This window comes from Phocoena sinus, chromosome 21, assembly GCF_008692025.1.
Source record: "Phocoena sinus isolate mPhoSin1 chromosome 21, mPhoSin1.pri, whole genome shotgun sequence".
In the NCBI taxonomy this organism is placed as follows: domain Eukaryota; kingdom Metazoa; phylum Chordata; class Mammalia; order Artiodactyla; family Phocoenidae; genus Phocoena; species Phocoena sinus.
In genome coordinates this window covers 34053163-34077707 of record NC_045783.1, presented here as the reverse complement: position 1 = coordinate 34077707, position 24545 = coordinate 34053163, and the positions used below count along the sequence as shown (strand labels likewise).

Below are 24545 nucleotides of genomic sequence, written 5' to 3'. Positions count from 1 at the left end.
ATAGGAGGAAATCTCCAGCCTTTAGAGTTAGAAAAAATTTCTTAAACAAGACAGAAAATAAGTAATACAAGAAAAAATGATAAATCTGATTATGTTAAAATTAAGAACTTTCTATTCGTCAGAATACACCAAGAGTTGAAGGCAAACCACAGAGGGCTTAAATCCAAAATATGTACTAGATTCCTAGAAATAAAAATACAGATAACCTAAAATAGAAGATTGGTTGGAACATATTCTGCACAAAGGAAGAAACCCAAATGGCAGATAAATACATGACAAAGTGACCAATCTCAGTAATCAGGAAAATGCAAATTAAAGACATTTTTATATACCACCACCCACCCATTACATTGGCAAAAATGAAAAAGCTTGACAGTTCGAAATGACTACTCTGCTTTGGGAAGAGTTTGGCATTATGTAGGAAAGTTGAAGATACCTATCCTAATGACGCAGTAATTCTATTCTTAGGTACGTCCCCAAAGAAACGCATACTCTGATGCATCAGAATATACGAACAATGTTGGCAACATTGTCTGGAATAGCCACAAACTGGAAACAACCAAAATACTCGTCAAGGGTACAATGTATATTGTCATATAATGGAATTCTATGCAAAAATGAAATAAATTAACTGGAGCTCACATGATAATAAGGATGACTGTATAAACAAAATGCTGCGCAAAGGAAGCCAGACTACATAATTCTATTTACACAAAGTTTAGGAACAGGCAACGTCATACCATGTTGTTTTTACTTAATGGTAAAACCCTAAACAAAAAATGGAATCATTACCATAGCAGTCAGGCTAGTGGTTACCTCTGGGGAAGGAGGAGCTTGAGAAGGGAAATGTGTGGAGATTCTCAGGCACTTGCAATGTTTAATCCTGCCGGGATGTGATTACGTTGTTGTTCACTATATGACAACTTGTAAGACTACATGTTCATACTATGTACTTTCCTGTTTTTGTATTATATTTTACAATAAAAAATACTTTAAGGTGGAAAACAGAATTGGAGTAAAATGGTGAAAAACACAAGACTAAAACCAAATGCCCAAAGGAAAAAATAATTACATTTGACCCTTGAACAACCCAAGGGTTGGGGTGCCGACTCCTGTGCAGTAGAAAACCCGCATATAATCTTAGAGTCAACTCTCGGCATCCCCGGTTCTGCATCTGTGGGTTCAGCCAACCACAGATCCTGGTTTCCTGAGATGGAATCTACTCCTGGTGAAGATGCTGTGATGATCGGCGAAATGACAACAAAGAATTCAGAATGTGACATCAAATGAGTTGATAAAGCAGCAGCAGGGTTTGAGAGGAATGACTCCAATTTTGACAGACTTTCTACTGTGGGTAAAAATCCTATCAAGCAGCAATGCATGCTACAGAGAAATTGTTCACCGAAGGAAGAGTCAAGGGATGTGGCAAACTTCACTGTTGTTTTATTTTAAGAAATTGCCACCGACACCCCAACTTCAGTAACCACCACCCAGATCAGTCAGCAGCCATCAACATCCAGGCAAGACCCTCTACCAGCAAAAAGGTTATGACTCGCTGAAGGCTCAGATAATGGTTAGTCCTAAAACTGAGTATCCTAGTCCCACTTATAGATTTCTGTTCTGCAAAAAAATAGCTTTGACATGAAAATGATGCTAAGCCCGCTGTATGGAAAAGTGAAACAAGAATGACAGAGATGTGTATACACAGGCATGGAAGGACATGTATATAGGGCTATATAATTTGACAGGGTTATAAATAAATTTGGGATTATATAAATAGAATTTTATATTCATTACATTTTTTTGATATTAAAAGTCTATTAATTAAAAATTACAAATTTAATATACTGTCATACTCAAAGTGTCTAAAACTTATGTGCCTTTTTTTCACTCAACAATTATTTCTGCGATCTGTCTCTGTTATAACAGATCTAGACCCTCTTATTGGTTATATAGCATACAATTGTATGACAATGACACATTTATCTATTCTCCAAAACATGAATATATAGCTGGTTTCCAATATTTTGTTCTTCCAAAAAATGCTGTGAATTGTGATAGCTATCACACACAGTGCTTACTATGAGTCAGCCACTGTTCTCTTATTTCACGTGTACAACCCTCTCACCCTATAAAGTGGTTACTACTATCATCCTCATTTTACACAGGAGACAGAGACAATGAGAGGTTAAATAACTTGTCCAAGGTTACAGAGTCAGTAAAGTGGTGCAGTTAGAATCTGAACCAGGTGGTCTGGCTCTGAAGTGTGTGCTCTCAGCCTTCTAGTACATGTCTTCTGATGCCATAAGCCAGAGTGAACCCAGAATGTATCATGAGAAGCAGCAAAAGGATGGGATGTCATGTCAGATTACAAGGCTGTGACTTCCAACATGTTTCGCCCCTCCCCCCACCTTTATGTCTCTCAGAGTCCCCACTCTGAGGGAAGCAAACTGCCATGTTGTGAGCTGTGCTATAGAGAGGTCCATATGGCAAGGGACTGATGTCTCTGGCCACCAGTAAGGACCTGAAGCCTTCTAACAGCTATGTGAGTAAACTTGGAAGTATATCCTCCCCCAGTGCAGCTTCAAGATAACTACAGCCCTGGCAGGCACCTGGACTGCAGCCTTGTGAGAGACCTTAGCCAGAAGCACCAGCTAGGCTGCACCTGCATTCTTAAACAAAAGAAAACTGTTTTTCTATGCAGCCAACTTTGGGTTAATTGTTATGTAGCTATAGACAACTAATATAGAAAAAATATAAGGTAAAGGAAAATGGAACCACCTTTTAAACAACTGAAAGAAAACACCCAGTGAAAATTTCTTTCAAAAATGGTGGCAAAGTAGACATTTTCAGATATATAAAAGTTGAAAGAATTCATTATCAGTAGATTTTCAGTACAAGAAATACTGAAGGGCATCCAGAAGGAAATTATACAAAATAGAATTCTGGATCTACACAAAAGAAAAAAGGCACCATAAATGATAACTGTAATGGAAAATACAAAAGGCCATTTTTTTCGTATTATACAATTCTCTTTAAAAGATAATTCACTGCTTAAAGTAAAAACAAGAATGTATTGTGGGCTTATAGCAAATGTAGAATTAAAGTGTACTAGCATAAAGTCTAGAAGGATGAAATGGAAGTACACTACTGAAGGTTCTTATGCTATTATACTTGAAGGAGTATAATATCACTTGAAATTAAAGTGTGATAAATTAAAGAAGTATACTATAAACCCTAAAGCAACAACTAACATTATAACAAATAAGTCAACAAAGGAGATAAAATGGAATCATAAAAAATACCCAATTGTTCCAAAAGAAGGCAGAAAATAAAAGGAATGAAGAATAGAGAGGACCAATAGAAAATAAATAGCAAGAAGGTAAATTTTAAACCCAATCAGATCAATAATTATACTAAATGTAAATGGCTTAAAGACAGAATTAAAAGGCAGAGACTGTCAGGTTGGATAAAAAGGAAGACCCAATATGTGCTCCCTACAAGAAATCCACTTTAAAGACACAAGTAAGTTAAAAATAAGAAGATGAAAGAAAAAGTACAAAGATGTAAAAAGACATATTAACATTAATTAAGAGTAAGGGTGAAGTGTCTATAACAATAACAAAGTAGATTTTAGATTAGAGAAAATTAGCAGAGATAAAGAGGATCATTTCATGACAAAAGGTGAATCAATTCATCAAAAAGACATATTGAGTATAAAAATTTATGCACCTAATAATAGTTTCAAAATGGATAAGGCAAAAACTACAAGCAGAAATAGACAAGTCCATAATTATAGTCAGATTTCAACATCTTTCTCTCAATAACTGATAGGAAAAGTAGATAGAAAAATCAGTAATGCTCTAGAAGACTTAAAGTGCACTCTCAACTAACTTCATCTAATCAACATTTATAGAACACTCCAGCTAACATCGGTGGAATTCTTGAAAGTTCTTTTCAAGTGCACACAAAATATTTACCAAGATAGACATTATCCTAGGCCATAAAACAAATCTCAATAAATTCAAAAGGATCCCTGCCATACAAAATGTGTTCTCTAACTATGATGGAATTAAATTAGAAATCACTAACAGAAAAATTCTTGGAAAATCCTCAAATCTTAAAAAGTAAATCACACACTTTTAAATAACCCATGAGTCAAAGATGAAGTGAAAATGAAAATCAGAAAGTATTCTGAACTGGATGAGAAGAGAAACATAGCATATAAAAATCTGTACAATGCAGCTAAGGTAGTAATGAGAAGGAAATTTTTAGCACTAAAGGCCTATAGTAGAAAATAAGAAAGGTTTTAAACTAGTAACCTCAGTTTTTACCTTGAGAAACTAGAAAAAGAGCAAATGAAAACTAAAGTAAGTTGAAGAAAGGAAATAATAAAGATCAGAATGGATACAATTGAAATAGAAATCAAAACAAACAAACAAAAAAAGAGAAAATTAAGTAAACCAAAAGATAGTTCAAATGTATCTCTATGTGCTAGCATGAAACTGGAAATTAAAATTTAAAAAATACCATTTACAACAGCATCAAAAATAAAGAAATACTTAGGATAAATCTGACAATAGATATGAAAAACATGTACACTGAAAACTATAAAACACTGATGAGAGAAATTAAAGAAAACCTAAATAAATGGATGGAAAACTCAATATTAAGTTATTAATTCTCTCAGTTGATCTATAGATTTAATGCAATCCCAGTCAAAATCCCAGCAGGTTTTGTTTTGTAGAAACTGATGAGCTGCTTCTAAAATTCATATGGTAGGTAATGCAAAGGATCTAAACAGTTAAAACAACTTTGAAATAGAAAAAAGATGGAGGGTTTACATTACGTGGCTTCAACACTTCTTTAAATCTGCAATAATCAAGATGGGGTATTACTGGTGTCCAGATACAGATCAGTGTAAGAGCCGACATCCAGAAATAAGACTCATAAAGAGAACTGATTTTCAACGAAGTTGTAAAATGCATTTCAGTGGAGAAAAGATAATTTCAACAAATGGTGCTGGATCATTCTATATGCCTACCCCAATAAACAAAAAAACCCTACAATCCATACCTTGCACTGCACCATATACAAAAATTAAGCCAAAATCGGTAATAAGCATAAATGTATTGAACAGTATCTAAACCTACCATGGGACCCAGCCATTCCACTCCAGGTGTTCACCCAAGCACATGCCCATACAAAGCTTCATTTGTGACAGCCCCAAACTGGAAGCACTCAAATGCTAATGAGCAGGCAAATGAATCAACAAACCGTGGCATATCCACACAGTGAAATAACACTCAGCAATAAAAAGGGATGAACTATGGACACACATAATATGGATAAACCTTAAATAATGCTGAGTAAAAGTAGCCAGACAAAAATGAGTACATACTGCAGGATTCCACTTACACAAAATTGTACACTAACTACACAAAGTAGTCTACAGTGTCAGAAAGCAGATGTGGTTGTCCAGGGATACGGGTGGGCGTAGGGGAACTGGGAGGGCCTGGGGCAATTACCAGGGGGCCTGAGAGAACTTTCTGGGGTGATGGATATGCACATTATTTTGATCGTCGTGATGGGTTCATCACGAGTATATACATCTCAAAAATTATTAAACTGCACGCTTAAAAGTATGCAGTTTAGGCCCTCCCTGGTGGTGCGGTGGTTAAGAATCTGCCTGCCAATGCAGGGGACACATGTTCAAGCCCTGGTCTGGGAAGATCCCACATGCCGCAGAGCAACTAAACCCATGTGCCACAACTACTGAAGCCCGTGTGCTTAGAGCCTGTGCTCTGCACCGAGAAGCCACCGCAATGAGAAGCCCACGTACCACAATGAAGAGTAGCCCCTGCTCGCCACAACTAGAAAAGTCCACGTGCAGCAACAAAGACCCAATGCAGCCAAAAATAAATAAACTTTAAAAGGATATGCAGTTTAAAAATTGACAATAAGTCATTAATAAAGACAGGTCGAAGATATGAGAAATAACAGCATGTTTGTATGTTAACAGGAATGATTCAGTAGAGCAGAAAAACCTGAAAATGCCAGACCGGGAAGTGGGAGAAATCTCTGGAAACAAGTCCTTTAGGAGAAGCCATCGTACAAATGGGGGGCTTTGGCTAGGAACACGGAGAGTTCATCTCACTACACAGAGACGCTCGTATTTTGGACAATTCCCTTAAAATACAGTCTCAGAAATTAACTGCCAAAGTAGGGAGTAGAAACATTTTAGAGCTCATGTTACAATACAATTAGATACCTGTTAAAAGAAGTGCGTGTTTTTGCGGCTTCAAACTTTTCAGCTTTTGTTCACAGTGCAGTTACGTACTTGGTGGTTCTGTACCCCTGTGGGTGTGCTTGGCACAGGGATTAGAAGACGGGGAAATATCCTGATTTCAGGAGTATGATCTACATGGCAGAAGTGTTACTTCTCTCTGAATCCAGACAATGCAGCTGTGGTAAGTGGGTCATTCCTCCACTGGGAGGTGGAGGGTCAGCCCCTTGGATCTGGTCTTACCTGTGACAACCCTGACAAATAAAAGAGAACTGATGCTGTGCAGTTTCCAAGGCTGGGTGCTGACGAGATTTGGAGCTTTCCGCAGGGTTTCTCAGCACTCCTGCTTGGGGGAAGCCAGCTGCATCTAGGAAGTCCCTCTCCCCCGTGACTCCACTGTGTGTGTCCAGCTGGCCACGTCGGGAGTCTGTGTGGGGAGCGGCCTGATCTCTCTTGGGCACTCTGTCCACGCCAGTCTGAGTACCACATGTGAGAACAGTCTTCGGATGACTCTAGTCTCAGCCATCACCTAGCTGGGAGCGAATGAGGGGCCCGACAGAGAGCAGCTGGGGCTGTGCCCAGCCCCGGGAGAGCACATCATCGTTAAACCCACGACACTGTGCAGTAGTCTGCACTGCAGGAATGACCGGAATGGCGCTCGAGGCCGACCAGGGGCTTCCGGCTGGGACACACTCTAGGTGGGAACTTTCCTGTGTTGTGCCCCATTTGATCACACAGCTATTTCAAGGCAGCTGCTTTAATTTTTGTGATTTACCTACCTTCTCATCCCCTTCTCCTTTGCTTCAACATTCAATACCCAGGGCAGACACTCAATAAAGGCTAAACTTAGTACGGTTACCTCCATACTAATGAGTGAAGAACACTTATATTTCTCTTTCTGACATTAAACTGTCATATTAAATGCAAATTAAAGTGGGCACTATTTTGGTTACGTGCATACTAGGTTTATTTGTTTTTAAATATTGGTACTAACTTCACTCTGGAATTATTTTAATGTGAGTATAATCGATTTCTCCACTGCTGCTGCCACTTTACGTGACACTGAAGATGCCATACTTCAATCATGTCTAGGGTGGAGGTGGGGGAGAAGGGTGAATTTTAAGGGTCGACAGGCAGGAAAAGGGGCATCTATGGCTTAAACAGGATGCTTCAACAATAATGCCTTATATTGTGAAAGAATGTAAGTACCTACCATTGGTTCTTGCTGGATTGTCTGTGGTAAGAGGGGAGAAGCCATGTTTACCTTTTATCCCTCAGAACTTTGGACAGTCAGCTTACACACATTGTGAACCAGCCTGAATCAAAACAAAACTTATCCTAGGTACTGGGAAGAAACTCAAAGACTATTCCTGATTTACAGCCAGTCAGCGGCATAATATCTAAATTGACAGGACAGTATGGCAAGCGGATGGATACTATTAGACATTATTAAACATGCGTTTGTACGGCCTAAGAGCAGAAAAAATCTAAGCTGAATTTTTATACAAGTCTTTATTTACAACTTGTATGACAACTGTACACTTTCTGCAGCCTTGAAAACATTTTTGTACTTGAATGGGAAAATATAGTTTGACCAAATCTTAACTTTATTCTTCATATACATATACTATATGCATACATATAAACATATACATATAATTAATACCATAACAAGTTGGCAGTCATAAAATTAAAATGAATAAGTGATATCAAAAGGAAATACAATATAAGATTTCAAAAAATTAAAAATCTGTCTTCTGGTGATTTCTTGGACTTTATGTTTTTGCGATTTTGGTGAAAATTTCTCACAAGTCATTTACCTCAGAAAAACAGTGAGAAAACCCACAAGTCTAACACAGAGTAAATGATTGGTAAACTTGGTAAACAGGTGGAAAACTGCTTGGATGCCATTTATGTACAGTGTTGTTAAAACTGTATTGATTCCATTTGTGAGGTGAGAGAGAAATTTAGAGTTCCACGTGGATTTCCTTTTTGGATTATGACTAAAAATGAAATCATGAAATTACGAATTCAATAGTCAACCAGAAATAAGAACATACCTAGCAATATCCTTTTTGCAAAGGCTAAACTGCAAGGTGGATAACTACAATGTCAAATATCAAACTAACAATTCACAGAACAATCAGTAATACTTAAGACATGAGTATAAGGCTTTAGAGCTGGGATTGTAACCAGTACAACTCCAACTCCAATGTACTAAGGTGTTTTCCAGCTCATCTGAAAAGTTTAAAAAATACTATAGGAAAAAGAAGCCTCTTTCTATCCCCAAATCTTTGATAGAATTTGTTAATCAAAATAAGGCAAATTATTAAATTAGATATGTTTGAATTTTACCATTCATTACACAACCAGAAATTGAGTGTTATAAATGGTGGGGCAATTGTCAAAACATGAAAACTGCAAAACAAGAGTAAACCTGGAAATTATTCTTCTGAGTACAAAGCTTTATGAATTACACATAATCTGTAAACAGCTAGTGACAGCAATGGCGTTTCAGTGCATCTGAATTTTAAATAACTAAGGCTATTAAAAAACCAAAAGCTTACTATTAAAAAATTTAAAAGCCCCCAAATGATTGATTGGCATTTGTGTACAGTCATTTCCTGTATTTATACTAGCAGGTTCTTTCTTATTTCAAGTACATTGAAAATCTCCCTTAACTAGTAAAATGAGTCTCTGTAGAACACACATTAAATTAGACCACCATGAAAATAATAAAACAAACTCAAATCACACCATTTACTCATCTGTACTTGAATAACAATAAGAATTTCATTATATTTGCTTGGAATTTGACACTACTGGATCAAGTCTGCTGCTTGATTAAAAAATTTAAAAACGAAGATGAAAGCATCTGACTTCCTAACGGGATAGTTTTCACTAAGTACCAAGCTGACTCCAAAAAGTATGATTAGTCTCTTACATTCATTAAAAAATTCAAAGATGCATTTGCGTAGATCCTTTTAGTTATGTTAAGCACTTTAGTAATAGGCCAAGTCAATTAATAAATCTTAAAAAAATGTTTCATTAAGTTGCTGGAATAAAATCTTTGCTTCATACATGAAACTTAATTTGATTCATAATCTAAGTAATTAAGAGCAAGACACTATGAAGAAAATCAAAGAAACTATTTGGATCTTGATAAACCTTTAAGGTAGAAGATGATCAAATGTGATTTTAGGGGCAGAAACAAAAAAAACTGTTGGCAACTCTCCTTAGATCTATACAGATTTAAAAGTAACAGAATAGGGCTTCCCTGGTGGCGCAGTGGTTGAGAGTCCACCTGCCAATGCAGGGGACACGGGTTCGTGCCCCGTTCTGGGAAGATTCCCACATGCCGCGGAGCGGCTGGGCCCGTGAGCCATGGCCGCTGAGCCTGTGCGTCCGGAGCCTGTGCTCCGCAATAGGAGAGGCCACAACAGTGAGAGGCCCGCGTACCGCAAAAAAAAAAAAAAAAAAAAAAGTAACAGAATAGAAAGATTTAAAGGTAACAAAACAGAGGAATATGATGTTTATCAACTTTTACTTGTAAGTAAGTTAAGCATTCATCAGTTTCTGCTGGATAAATGTTAGAAACTATGTATCATCAATTTTAAAAGACTACTTAAAAAAGGAAAAAACCTGAAGATAGTAAGTTATGATTTATGAAGTTATTTAATAATATCACTTAAAAAGTAAAGTGCTAAGAATCTGTTTAAAAAATACATTGAAAACTAGTTTCCAAGAATGGGGTTTTGATTTTTCCAGGGTCTTTAAAAAGGGCTGGTATTAATTTTTATAAGAAAAATAGCTTTCTTTAACGATGCCGGTAAAATCCAAGAGTATCATAAGTCAACTGAATATCTTTATTTTGTCCTTATTCTCTCTTTGGGCACCACAGCACTGTCAAAAGCATTTTCTGCAAAGATGGAAATGTTCTATATCTGTGCTGTCCAAAATGGTAACACACTTTCCACGGGTGGCTTCTGAGCACTTGAAATGTGGCTGGGGGATTGGGGAACTGAATTCTTCACTTTACTTAATTTAAATTAGCTGTGAACTGGCTAGTGAATTGGACAACGCAGGTCTAGAATCTACTCTTAACTAGATTAACAAGCAGCCAACGGATGCTAAAGACATTTAGAAGGTGACTTACCCACTTACCATTTCATCCTTGTGTGTGTGAGTGTGTGTGTGTGTGTACAGGTGTGTTTCATTTTTATTTTTTTACTCGGGGAGGATGAAAGTGGCTCTTCCCTCAAAGGTCAGAGTCTAGCCTTCTCTATTTGTGCTTCTCTCTTCTAGGTGACCTGCCCACACCAAGCATACCAGCAGAGCAGAGGGTAATGCAGAAGAAAGCACTACAGAAACTCTTCACACCATAAAAGCATTTCTCTCATCCAGAAACGCAAAATAAAAAACTTTAAGAGAAAGTTCTTATGAGCAAATCTCCCTATTCTTTGGCAGCAATCATCTGTGTCAGTGTTTATGTAACAACAAATATCTCACTCTCTTTTGACTAGGGTTGGAATACAGATATACTCAAGTACAAGCGGAAGAGTCCTGACTCCTCAAAGCATCTCTTAAAAGAATCAGCTGAAAACTCTGCTATATTTGAACTTAAGAAAACGGCCAAGTTCATAAAGCATACGTTATAGTAGAACTCAGACTATTTTTGTAGCATCCTGCCCTTGTTAGTGTCTGCCTTTTCCCATCACCTCACCCCCACCATTTTCCAGATTCTTGGACTTCACAGCTCCTGGAACCTGGCTTTGTTTCTCCTGTGTTTGAGTACATGCAATGTTGAAGAAACTATGAAAGTGAAGGACAGTTTGCAGATTTGTATTTTAGGAGACAGGTAAATGGCAGGTAAGAGCATCTTCTGATTAACCAGAAGACTGTTTACTTTGTATTAATGCAACTTCTGTTTTCAACAAAAAGTTTTAAGTGTGTCTGCATTTGAGAGAACTTGGCTTCATGAGTACTAACTTATGAGTCTTATTAATGTGAAATATAAAATGTAATTCATGCCTAGCAGCCCCAACCCAGCTTCAAAGAGAGTTCTAGACTTAGAACTTCAGATCTGACTTTAAACATTTCAGGAACAGTACATAGCCTATTTATTTGGGCAATCTTTTACATTTTTCTTAGTGAGTGTTCCAAAATAAGGAGAAGAACCCCAGTGGAAAAGATGTAAGTAGAAAATGCCACAGAAAGGTAGAAAGAAAATAATTATCTAATATTAGTAAAGTGCTGTGAATCTTGCAGTAAAGTATAAATAATACATAAGTGACTAGAAGTAGTAAATAATATTAAGACATTCATCTCTAATAGTGACATCTATAAAATAAACACACTATAGATTGTATATACAGTAATCACTGTCCATAGGTTGACAAATACACCGAGAATAAACATGAGTTCCTTTTATAACTTTTACAATATCAATGCTAATCAAATTATTTTCCTTTGTCAATTTAGAGATCTCTAAGGCAACGATGCCTGCGCAGAAGTCTCCCACGCACATTAAAGACTCAGCATGCTTTGGTAATTTTCTTTTTCTCACTTTGAGATTGCTCTTCTCGTGATATTTAATTATTCTTTTAAGCTCTGAGTCAATATAATTTAGGATATTTGATAGCCCCATTGTCCTTAAATTTTGAGGGTATGGACACCTTCTCTGATGATTTCATCTGCAGACCCTAAACATCTAATTCAGAGCCTGGCAGTAATGTATTAGGTATATAAAGGCTCTCCTTGAATATACACACACACACACATAAAGTCTACTCTTGTCTTCATTTTTTTTTTTTTAAAGAAGATGTTGGGGGTAGGAGTTTATTAATTAATTAATTTATTTTTGCTGTGTTGGGTCTTGGTTTCTGTGCGAGGGCTATCTCTAGTTGTGGCAAGCGGGGGCCACTCTTCATCGCGGTGCACGGGCCTCTATCGTGGCCTCTCTTGTTGCGGAGCACAGGCTCCAGACGTGCAGGCTCAGTAGTTGTGACTCACGGACCCAGGTGCTCCGCGGCATGTGGGATCCTCCCAGACCAGGGCTCGAACCCGTGTCCCCTGCATTAGCAGGCAGATTCTCAACCACTGCGCCACCAGGGAAGCCCTTGTCTTCATTTTAAACAAAATTTTCTGTGGGGCTACTACGTATAATTAAGGGAGACATGGTTTGCAAACCAGACACAGCAGCGGACCTAGATAGCTGCTAGGAAGTTGGTAGTGAGTTTCAGCCACCACAGATTTCTTCCCATCTCATCAGATCATCCTATCCTCATGGCTTTAAATCACTATCTTAGATTTAGTAATGGGTTAACAGTTTCAAAATGAAAATAGATGCTTTCCCCTCCACTCATAAACATGTACAGTTAATACTGTGTGCCCAGTTAATGTCCACTGAAGGGAAGGACAATTAGAATATAAATTATTTTTTGTCTGCTCTTTTTTATTGAATGATCATGTAATAAAATCAGGAGATTTTATGTAAACTATTACCTTAGGAACATTTGTTAAGACAAGTATAGGTTTAATAGTGTTAGCACTTCTATCTGCCTGGATATTTGTTCAAAATTAGGCCTCTTCTTTTTCCGATAATCGATTCTACTCACTAGGAATGGATCTGCCTTGACAGCCTTCGGTTACTTTCCGATTTCTATGTTCACTTATATACAGCATACAAACCTATCTCACAGAATATTATTGGAAAATGTTAGAAAGCAGAAAAATACTGAAGAGAGACGTTAATTGCTGAAATAGAATTGTTAGGAAACATCCATAGACCACAACTACTAAAACTCACATACTTGCCATAATTAGCTTCGGGTCTCTTATTTCTCAAATAAACTAATGTCCCTTTCTCTATCATTTTAAGTGCAGTGTGAAGAATTCAAGCATACTTCAAGATAACATTAAATATAAGTTTTAAAGTTTTTATATTTATAAATACATGGGAATTGGATTGATAAAAGGCTGTTTAAAAACAAAATTATGAGTACGTATTTTCCAAGAACATAATCAGTGATTTAAAAGAGATGGATGTCATCATATTTGTGCTGTCCTTCATTTTATAAAAAGGGAGATAAATATTGATACTTCTGTGATTTAGGGGGATGGGGAGGGGCAGAAATCAGCTGTTTCGGTAGCAAATTATTTTATGTTTTTTAGGCTTCTGAGAAAGAAACAGTATTTATTGCACAACTTTAGAACAATAAAATTATCTTGCTTAAATTGGACACTAAAATATTTTCAAATTTTTCCATAAAATAAACATATACCAATTATTATTTAAATATGCTTTATACAAAGTAAAAAACTGGATGACAGATACATTGAGAATGGCCTCCCTCATATAAAAACTTCATGATACAAAATATTCGAATCATTATAGTTACAAAGAATTAACTCTGAAATTGCTTTCTAAATGTAGTGAAACTGGGTTGCACATCTACTAAAATAAGCTGCCATTTTGACAGTTGGGACTATAGGAAAAGAGATTATCATTATTGAACGGAAAAACCCTTTTAACATATAAAAAGGGAAAAATTTTAAAACATGCTAAAGTAATTTTCAAAGATTCTGAGATCCCATCTTATTTTGTTCTGTTCAGTCCTTCCTACCCTGTAAGGGTAGGACTCCTACTCACTGTTAAGGAGTACAATCCTGCATCAGTTCGACAGCCATTTCTAGGCCAAGAGTCACTTTGTAATATAAGGATAAAAAGTCAAAACATGCTCCCATAGTTTAATGAACAGACAACAAGAAGCATGTTGTTATTCTGCCCCTAGCAAAAAGCAAGATGCCAAGCACCTTCCTCTCCCTTTAGGATCACAGGTTCTTATCCCAGTAGCTGTAAACTAACTAGGTTTACACTATCTGTGGGTTGTGGATGCTTTTTCAGATAAACCTCATGTGTTCCAACTGGGGAAAAGTGTAACACTTCTGGAGTCTGAGATCTGGACCACTGGAGATTAAATGCAGGGAGCTAGGATAAATTCAAAAATTTAGAATTTTATTTCAAGTAGATTCTTATATCAGAATAAAGATTTTCAAGTTTTCAACACAGTGTTATCTTTAAAAGATGAATGCTTGTCGGAGCACAAGAGACGCTACAAAATATTTCATATCATTAGATATGAATAAATAAAACTGCAGTTGAAAAGGAAGTGTGAGTAAAATAGCTCAAAAATAAAATGTACCTTTTCTTCAACCTAAATCCTCCTTCCCCTCACAATCGCTTACTGCTGGTTTGTTTGCACAGCACCAGTTTTCATGCCTTGCTGAAGACTGCTGATATATATGGGCTGATGTTTCTGACTGGAAACATTTAGCTCAAGTTTGTACAACTGAGCTTTTATCATACAGACAAAGCAGTAAGACCGCAACAAAATAACAGTGGACAGTATTATCCTTATTATAATGAATCATCTCGTTAGCCAATTTTACCAGGCTGGGCCATCAAACAGAAATAATTCAATGCTGATCAATTTTAGAAAATGGAGCCTTTGTTTTGGTACTTCTTTTTCTTGGTTATTACTAAATAATCAGACAAATACTAAAAAAGGTATGATCGGGTTTCTGCAAGTTTTTTAAAGATACGTACAGCTGTATTATTTACTCTCTTTTTAAGATGCGGTAAGCATATTTGCTGGATTTTTTTTTCCCCTTTACAAACTTCTTAAATACACACTGCAGAATATAAATTTCATGCTTTTGTAGTCTTTAGTTATTAACTCTGTATTTTCTCACCCTGGTTAGAGGGAAAACAGAAAATAAGCTTTTTGTTCACAAGAACTCAGACAGGGGGTGATGGCTCAACCCCAACCTTAGCGCACTAACTCTGTGCTGACTCCACAGTGTGCCCAGCGTCATCGCCAGAGAAAGAGAAATGTAAAAATCCTGTCCAAAGCTGAGCAAAGGAAATGGGGTCCTCACTGGGACAGCAAAGTTCTATTCCTGACTTTTAAGAAAACATCACAGAATGTTTAGAAATAAAGTTTCTGCTATGGAACGAAAGCAATATACTAAAATTTAAACATACTGTAAAGGTGAGTGAAACTTACGAACATAAGCACCAAAATAATGGCATGCTGAAGAAAAATAAGACGGAAAACTTCCTTCTAAAAGCTTGGCACTTTCCTCTCCCATTTAGAGAAACATATCTGAGCAGGAGGGTGGGTAGGAGACCAGGACTGGGACAGTAAATAGAGAACTAAAATTAAAACCTCTCCTCTCATGGGATATAATCCATTTAACAAACAGCTCATGGACTCTGATTTTCATCTATCTTATTTTGCAGCTATATTTCCCAATAATTTTAATTTTACCAAGGTGAGTGTTCATGCCCTGTTTTAAAACTGTTGGATCCTTACTCTGATTTGTGAAATAAAGGGACGGGGAAGGGTGGAGGTGGGGGAGGGTTACCCATCTTAAATCATTTTTAATCTTTCATTGTCAAAACTTTCTATGTTGATTAGGTCTGCTTGCCCTCCTGAAACCCCACGATGCATTCCACTCGCTGGTTCTCTCCATTACTACTAAGTCTTCCTGCTTTTCTTCTTACCAGGCAGAAGCACTCACACTGAGCTCAGACTTCTGTACTTAATGTAAAAAATTAGCACAATGCATGGAGTCATTTCTGTGTATATTCTAATACCTTTCTTCAAGTACAGTTTCTGAGGACAAATGAAAACACCTAAAATAGTCTTTAGGTCAATTTCTTATAAAAAAAAAGGAAATAAGGATTTAAAATCAAACACTGGAATATAGTTTCTGAAAATTCTTGATTATGTTTAGCTTGATTTAAAGTTGCTCATTTGTATTTAATACACAAAACTAAATGAAACCTGAACTTCTAAATAGCAAGTATATGAAATAAAATCTTCTTAATAGGTGACCTATCCAAAACCGAAAACAAATAATCGACCTAGTTTCAGTAAATTTTTGCTTTACTGGGCTATGGGCTATGGTGCAAGAAAAAGGCTGGAGGGGAACTGAAATATAATTTGGGGCCAATATGGAAAGTTAGGCAGAGACATTTCATGTTCAAATGAATGACATTTTGCATTTATATAGCACCTTATATAGTCAAAGTGCTTTACAATCATTATTACTTGACAGCCATTCATCAATGTAAAAAAACATAGTTTATAATCTGTCAACAAATGTAAGCACTTTGGGGCAACCAAATACCCAAGAGAATCTACTCAGTAGCAAACCCTTAGACTAGTACATAGAATTAAGAAAAAATATGACAGCCACCTGTCATAACATCAGACACAAAAAGTCACTTATTGATCCTAACGACTGATACTAAGATGTTAAGTATTAGGAATTATTGAGAAATAGCAGGTTTTATGTTAAGGAATAAGTAAGACAAATGAGGTGCAAGTCAACAAGGAAATTACCCCAAAGGTAAGGCCACCTATGACTCATAAGTATATAAAAAATACATCTTTTATATACTTTTATATGTGGAGGGCAGTTGCAACGAAATGTCAGCCCATTGCTAGAATCTGATCCTCAGTTACTGTGATATTCCAAAAAAAGAAGAAAAATGAACAAACTTCCTGATTTTGTTTCTTCTGTAACTTCTCCCCAAATAACCTAACCAGTGCATTCACTTCTGCCAGCAAATAAGATAGTAGGAAATAATGAAATTCTATTTATGTTTTAAAAATAGTTTCCAAATCTTTGGACAAATTTAATTTCCTATAAAACAATGTGAAAACTCAGTTTTTCCCTCTAAATAGTTCTATCAGGTGCCTTAGGTAAGATCTGATTAGCACCTCTGCCAATGTATTTATGTCTTTGCAAAAAGTGCACTTGCCAACCATTTTACATAGTAAGTATGCAAGTTATTTGAAGTGCATTTGAAAAACAATTGAAAACACAGATTAATACATCATAAAAAGATTAATTCCCTTTAAACAAAGACATTCTTAGAAAGCATGGTAACACAGAGGCACAATAAAGAATATAAATTGTATATCAATTATTGGCAGAAAATCTAATTCATTACAAAGCCTACACCATTGGGGAAAGGACATTTTCATACAAAGAAAAGTACTACACTAATATACAACACTTTTAATTGGGCATTAAAAAATTTTTTGGCACATTAAAAGGAACCAAAAGGACTACAAAATAAAGGACCAAGAAACTAAAACATTATAGATACAGAAGAGAGAAAGTCCTCAAATAAGAAACAATTAAATACATGAAATACAGACAAAATATAAGCTGGCTGAATTTCCTGAAATGTTATATGTAACAGAAGTATGCTTTGAATGCGGGGTGTTTTTTATTCTAATGGCAGGACTTGTCTACCTTGCTGTGGCTGGCTGGACGTGGCCCGGGTAAGACCTTCTCGTGCTGGTGGCTTGTCTCTGCCTCGCCAGGAATGACTGCCCCGAACCTGTACTAGCAAGTCTGTCTTCTGCCGCCTTTTTATGCAGAGTCATTCCCTACGTAACACGGAAAAAAAGTAATCAGTGAAAAGATAATGGAACACACTCTCACAAAAGAAAATTTCATCGCGCAGAATTTGTTACCTGACGACATAAGGCACAATTAGGAACATTAACTCTGCTCGTGATAGATTAAAATCTTAGAGACATTTAAGTTCCAACAATTAGGTACAAATCTTTTGTTAAAATTAAGGCTTAATTTTCTGAATTTACAATAACCCAAACAATAGATTATAATAGAGATGGATCTTTGGAATGCATCATCCATACTCAATCATACATACGTCCCTTTCGAATCAAATGCATAAAGTGATTTTCCAAGAAAAAAAGGGCAATTGATTGGTAGCAGTTGATTCACGTGGGGATATGGAAATCAGAGGGTTTAGTTAGAATAGAAAACCACAAAAGCACTTGTTCTTTCTTAGGGTGGAAAGTCACACCAGGTATAATACATACCACCACGCTGCTTTTCTTCACAGGCACACTTGTTAAGGGAAGTTCCTGACGGCTGGCCCACACAGCGGGCCCAAGGAGCGCAGGGGTCCTTCCCGAGGCTTGGAGAAGGAGGCCTACCCGCTTAGAAGGGGGACGAGCCCACCTGCCGGGCCCAGGGCACCTGAACGGGAGGGAGAACCTGCGGCGCTCTCTAAACGCGGAGGAGTAAACAGTGAGGACCCCGAGGAGATCCGGAAAAAAGGGTTTCGGTTCTCATTTAATAAGCTAGCGAAGAACCCTGGCCAGAGAAGCAGGAAGAACTGGGAGCGGCAGCTTTGTCTCACCGGTGATTGGAAGCGAGATGACGGGAGGAAGCGGACGCCGGCAACAGGGAAGGAGGAGAAACAGAGCCGGGAGAGAGGCGGGGCAGGCGCCAGAGGCGCTGGGCAAACCCGCGCAGAAGGCAGAAGGCAAGACAAACCTCCCAACTCCCGTCACCTCCAGGGAAACTGGGGTCATGGCTCTGCGTTTCAAACAGACCCCAATGCACAACATTCTCCACTCTCCCCATGAGAAAACCCAGGATGTGCTTTTTACTCAGTTTGGAATTAAAGCATTTAAGGATCTGAATAAAATGGACAAATATCTATTGGTAATATCTGTTAATTTGGCTACATAAATTAACAATTATATTTTATTTCAAATATACCTTTTTAACTTTCACATTCTAAACAACTTATTCAAATTCTAGACTCCCCTTCAAGATCTCAGTATCCATCATGCGGCCATTCCCTGAGATACTTAATACCTTTTCCCAGCACTCACCATCCTCACTTCCAGTTCGGTTGTCTGGGATGCAGAACTTTCTGAATGTATGTATGAAGCTGTTACCGGTTACCCTATCTGAACATAACTTGTGTGATCCTACTGGGAGTTATTCCTTCACTCTCCGCAGAGCTGAAAACTAAGATTCTTCTTTAATACCATGTCACAGAATAAATCAGTTTTGTTCCATACGAAACACAATATGTGAAGTCATAAAAATCAATCAGGTATATGAAATCACTAATACGGACTGAGGGGCAGAGCTCCCAGATTGCTAACATTAACCTTGAAGGAGGACGAAGAGAAAACAATGTGGGTGAAGTCAGGACTAGTTCCCAGAGACCTTCCTTAAACACAGGTTTTTCTTATTTTTTACATTTTAATTTTCAATTAATCTATATTTGTTAACAGTAATGGTAATGTAAACCCAGTATGATTTCCTTTTTTGTTTTTTAAAATTGTGATAAAAATCTTAAATATGTAGTACCAGGGCAAATATAAATGTGGACATGTCATAAAACTGTATGAAATTTTGACAAAGTTCAAATCACATTATTAGGAGACCTGGGACATGAACCCTTCAGACACAGTATTAATTATAACGGTAAAATGGTACAATTTACAATTGTAATTGTAAAACGGTACTGTGCCAGTAACACAACTACAGGGTCAGAGGGGTATGATGAAAGGAATCTGGTCCAACTTCCTATCTCAGGCAGCTAACGCTTAGAAAAGGCGGAGTGGTCTTATTGGGAAGAAGAACAAAGCAGAAAAAGAAGAAAAGGTCTAAGAAAAAAAATATTGAAAAAGTACAGCATTCTTCAAAATCCATAGCTCTCCATATCCAGAAAAGTCTTACTGAAGCCCAAAATGCTGATAAGCATTTATTTTCCCCTGCAATACGTTTAAGATTTTTTGTTGTAAAATTCAATTTCAAAACCTTCAGCTGTTCAGGGTCTAAGACTGTGAACATTTACCAAAACCTGAGAGACAGTTAAACTATTTTCATTACAAGTACCGCTCCTGCAAAGGCACTGAAATAGTACCACAAAACAAAAGCTACTGTATCTGTGTTTAGATATTATTAAAGTCCCTACCACCCGAGAATAAAATGGTCCTGAGAGACAGAAATCTTTCTATCCTCTAGGACAGGGATAATGATGTATCCACAATGTTCTAGTCCCGTTTACGGTGGTTCCTGTATCTGTTGTTTGGCCCTAAGATCAGCATTAGGGTTTTGTTAGTGTGTGTTAGGACAGTAATTACTTTCAGATTCATTTGGTAGAATTAATTCTACAGTAAAGGGAGTATAATAAATGATACATATTCACTGAATTTTGTAATATGTTTTGACGTGTTATTTTCTTACCATATTGTACCAGGCACTAACAATATATTTCTCCTCCATCTCTCTTTGACTCTTTGTTTTCTCATATTCTTTCTAAAAAGCAAGCACATGTAAGCATGTTAAGATGAAAAACAATTCAACATAAATAAAATACTCACAATAAACTATCTAAGTTCACGGGCACAACTCTATAGTCAGCTCTCTATATCCATGGGTTCCACATCCATGGATTCAACCAACCCCAGATCGAAAATGGTTAAAAAAAAAAAAAAACAACCAAACAAACAAAACAACCAGGAAGTTCCAAAAACCAAAACTTGAATTTGCCATGCATAGGCAACTGTTTTTTTTTTAAAGTATGGATATCTTTTTTTTTTTAATTAATTAATTAATTATTTTTGGTTGCGTTGGGTTTTCGTTGCTATGCGTGGGCTTTCTCTAGTTGCGGTGAGCCGGGGCTACTCTTCATTGCGGAGCGTTGGCTTCTCATTGCGGTGGCTTCTCTTGTTGTGCAGCACGGGCTCTAGGCGTGCGGGCTCTAGAGCGCAGGTTCAGTAGTTGTGGTGCACAGGCTTAGTTGCTCTGCAACATGTGGGAATCTTCCCGGACCAGGGCTCGAACCCATGTCCCCTGAATTGGCAGGCGGATTCTTAACCACTGCGCCACCAGGGAAATCCCCATAGGCAACTATTTACATAGCATTTACATTGCATTAGGTATTATAAGTAATCTAGAGATGGTTTAAAGCACATGGATGATGGGCTTAGATTTTATGCAAATAACCACATTCACTACTTTCTACGAGGGACTCGCGCATCCATGGATTTTGGTAACTGTGACTCGTGGATGTTGAGGGACCACTGTGCATAGCAAGGCTTCTAGAATCGAAAATTAAAAAATCAAATGTCTTATCATATTACAGTAAACTACCTCCAATGAATGGAATTGCCGATCCCGTTCGTGGAGCTGATTTTTAAGAGCTTGTATTTCTGGTGCTGCTCCTTGATTTTGTTTAGGATCTAAAGTACGGATAACCTGCAAAAAGTAATAAAAGAAAAACTTTAAAAGTCTCAAACCCAAGGAGTGTAATATCTAAGGAAGCAGTCATTAAAAAAAAAGATAAACCTTATGAGACTCGAAAGTTATCTTACATGGACACTTTAAAATCTGAATGTATAAAATGATATCCAGTTGTTACAATTTTTAATTATATAAAAATTTAAAATTATGTGAAAGAGTCAGTGATAAGAAGTAATTCTGGCTTGAAATTAATCACCCTACAGCAGACACTACTGACAGCAAGCTTCCCTTTTCCGTTCCTCTGACTTGGTTCAGGGGCCTCTGCCTCTGACCAGATGTGTGAGGATGGAGCGGGTCCCAGTGGTCCACAAGGCTGCCTCTGTGGTCCTTCTCCTTTGCCAGACGCTGGGTTTACACACAGCCTGGTGACACAATTCTAGCTGGCCCACCAGAGGGCTTCTGGGAAGGGTCTTTGCTTTTTGGCTCAGCAGTTTTACTATCAAAAATGATCAACCCCACAGAAAACTTGAAAGAGCAGAACAATAAAAACCCATTTCCTTTAACCCGGATTGACCAACTGCAGCACTGCCACCTTTCTCTCATGTCACGTGACCCTCAAGCACTTCAACACGCATCTCCTTAGACTAAGGACATCCTCCCACAACATCTGTAAGAAAGTGAACCTCTCTATAAGTCATCACGATTCAGCCCAAATCCACATTTCCACAGGTGTCCCCAATCCAGGATCGCTGCATTTGGCAGGAAGGTCCCTTTGGGCTCCTTTACAGGAGAACAGCTTCTGGTGTTCCATGATGCTCCAGTGCCTATTTCTGCTTTCATAATGTGGATTCTCATCCCAAAGTCTGGATTTATCTGATGCCTTCCTGAAGGTGTTACTTAACTTGCTCCAGTAACCTCCTTTTCCCTGGGAACTGGAGCTAGGCCAGAAGCCCTGAGCACTGCCAACAGCAAGGCTCATCTGGAGACAGAGGCGGGCCCTCCCGCCGGGCACAGCCGATTTTGATAATTAGGCAAGGTGGGGCTGCCACTCATTTCCTACATAGAAAGGTGATTCCCTCTTGGTAACGAGTAAGTAACCTGGGGCTGGGGCGACCTGTTTTGATCACGGCCTCTTGCTCTTTTTGTCGAAAGACTCCTCGTGTCCTTCTGTGTGAGGGGTCACCGTTCAGGTACTGTATTTTGAAACATCAGCGAAACACAATGAGAAAGTGCAGTGAGAGGCCCACAGACTCACACTTACACTTTTGGCTTTCTCTAAGTATTTTTTATATCTTTCTTCCATTTGCTTCATTTCCTCTTCTTTCTTCCGTAAAGCTTCTTGTAATTCTTCAATTTTTAAGGCTATCGGTGAGACAGTAAAAAATTAAAAAATTTTTAGACCTAACAACTTGAAAATATTTCAACTGACAAAATAGTAAACAGCTTTGAGAGACTGTTTTGTCTATACTTATATATAATTTTATTTTTTTAAATTCACAATTTTTTTAAACAAAAAGCTCTTCTTAGAAATAAACAAAAACTACACTACGGAAGTGCACAAATTAAAAAGTATTCATGGATGGCTGAAGGGATAAACAAAATGTGGTCTATTTACACAAACAGTTGATTATTCAGCCTCCATTCTGATACACGCTACAATATGGAGACATCATACTAAGTGAAAATGAAAGCCATTATGTGAAGTGAAAGAAGCCGGACACAAAAGGACAAATATTGTATGATTCCACTTATATGAACTACCTAGAAGAGTCAAGTGCATAGGGACAGAAAGCAGAACAGAGGCTACCAGGGGCTGGGAAGAGGGGAGGAGGGGAGTGGTTAACAGGTAGAGAGTTTCAGTTTGGGAAGATGAAAACGTTCGGGAGATGGACAGTGGCTGTACAACAGTGTGAAAGTACTTAACATGTCACTGAACTATATACAATGGACTGGCCAAAAAATTCGTTCGGGATTTTCATCCCAACTCACGGAAAAACCCGAACGAACTTTTTGGCCAACCCAATACTTAAAAATGGTTAAAATGGTCATTTTTATATTATGTGTATTTCACCACAATACTAAAAAAGTAAAAGTCTGTGTCCTGCTCCCACATCCACAGAGAAGAATTAATAAAGTCAAGCTACAAACGGGTGTAAATATCAACCAAAGGAAAAGTCAGGCTGACTTAATGACACTGTGAAAAAAATTTCATAAAATATGCATTAGCGTCCATAGTTAAGGAAAAACTCACAACTAAATTAGAAATTTAAGAAATACTGTAAAGATGATCATGTGTGTGTGTGTGTGTATACTCTTTCTGTGAACAGGGCAAATTCCTTAATTGCTAGAAAATATAATAGGGCTTATTTCTAAAAAAAACAAATTTTATTTAAACTCATCACTAGCGCTAACCGACTGAAAACTACGCTAATTGGGAAAACTCACAGCTGTTGTTAAATCTCGGCTCAAGGTCCTCGATGATGGCTCTCTTCTTCTGCAGCTCATTATTGGCCTCATGCAGCTTCTCTCTGTAACAAAAGATGTTAACACTCTTACCTACTACTGTTTTGCATTTTTTCACTTGAAATGAAAGATATAAATTCTTTCTTTATGGGATACACTAGCATAGCACACAAGTGCTATGAAACAAAGATGAAAAGACTAATCCAACATAAACATATTTTCTAAATGACTAAAAAATAGAGACAAAGTTTGAAATAGTAGTCATTCTTTTATATAAACCTGCACAAGAGGTTAGAAATAACTTAGTGATCTTTATTGTTTCTAGGAATAAGGATATTGTAAAAATTAAATTTAAAACTTTGCTGAGGTTTTATAATGCAAAACTCTTGTTGCAAAAAAATTGAAGCTCCTAAAATAAGAACAGAAAGAACAGTACCCGCCAATAAAAAAGAATAAATTAATGGTACATGCGCCCATGTGGAGAAATATCATAGAATAATGTTGAATAAAGTCAGACACAAAAGGATAATACTATATGATTTTTTTTATATGAAGTTCGGAAAGTGGCAAAACTAACAAAGGGTGATAAGAGATCAGCAGTGGCTAGTCTGGGGATGTAATCAATTAATTAAAAGAGAGAATAAAGAATCCTGGGGTGTTGCTGGAAACATGCTATATATTGATCTGGGCTACC

The 24545-nt window shown here is 37.3% G+C and overlaps 1 protein-coding gene across 1 annotated transcript in view; it reads right to left on the bottom strand.

Moving 5' to 3' along the window:
- Nucleotides 1-7872: 7872 nt before the first annotated feature.
- The window catches only part of HOOK3 (hook microtubule tethering protein 3), a 110042-nt gene continuing 93369 nt past the window's right edge, over nt 7873-24545 (bottom strand). Inside the window, 5 exon segments of the mRNA XM_032618413.1 lie at nt 7873-17757; nt 20390-20461; nt 21299-21403; nt 22650-22750; nt 23834-23916. Coding sequence (XP_032474304.1) covers nt 17617-17757; nt 20390-20461; nt 21299-21403; nt 22650-22750; nt 23834-23916 — 502 coding nt within the window. The 3' untranslated portion in view covers nt 7873-17616.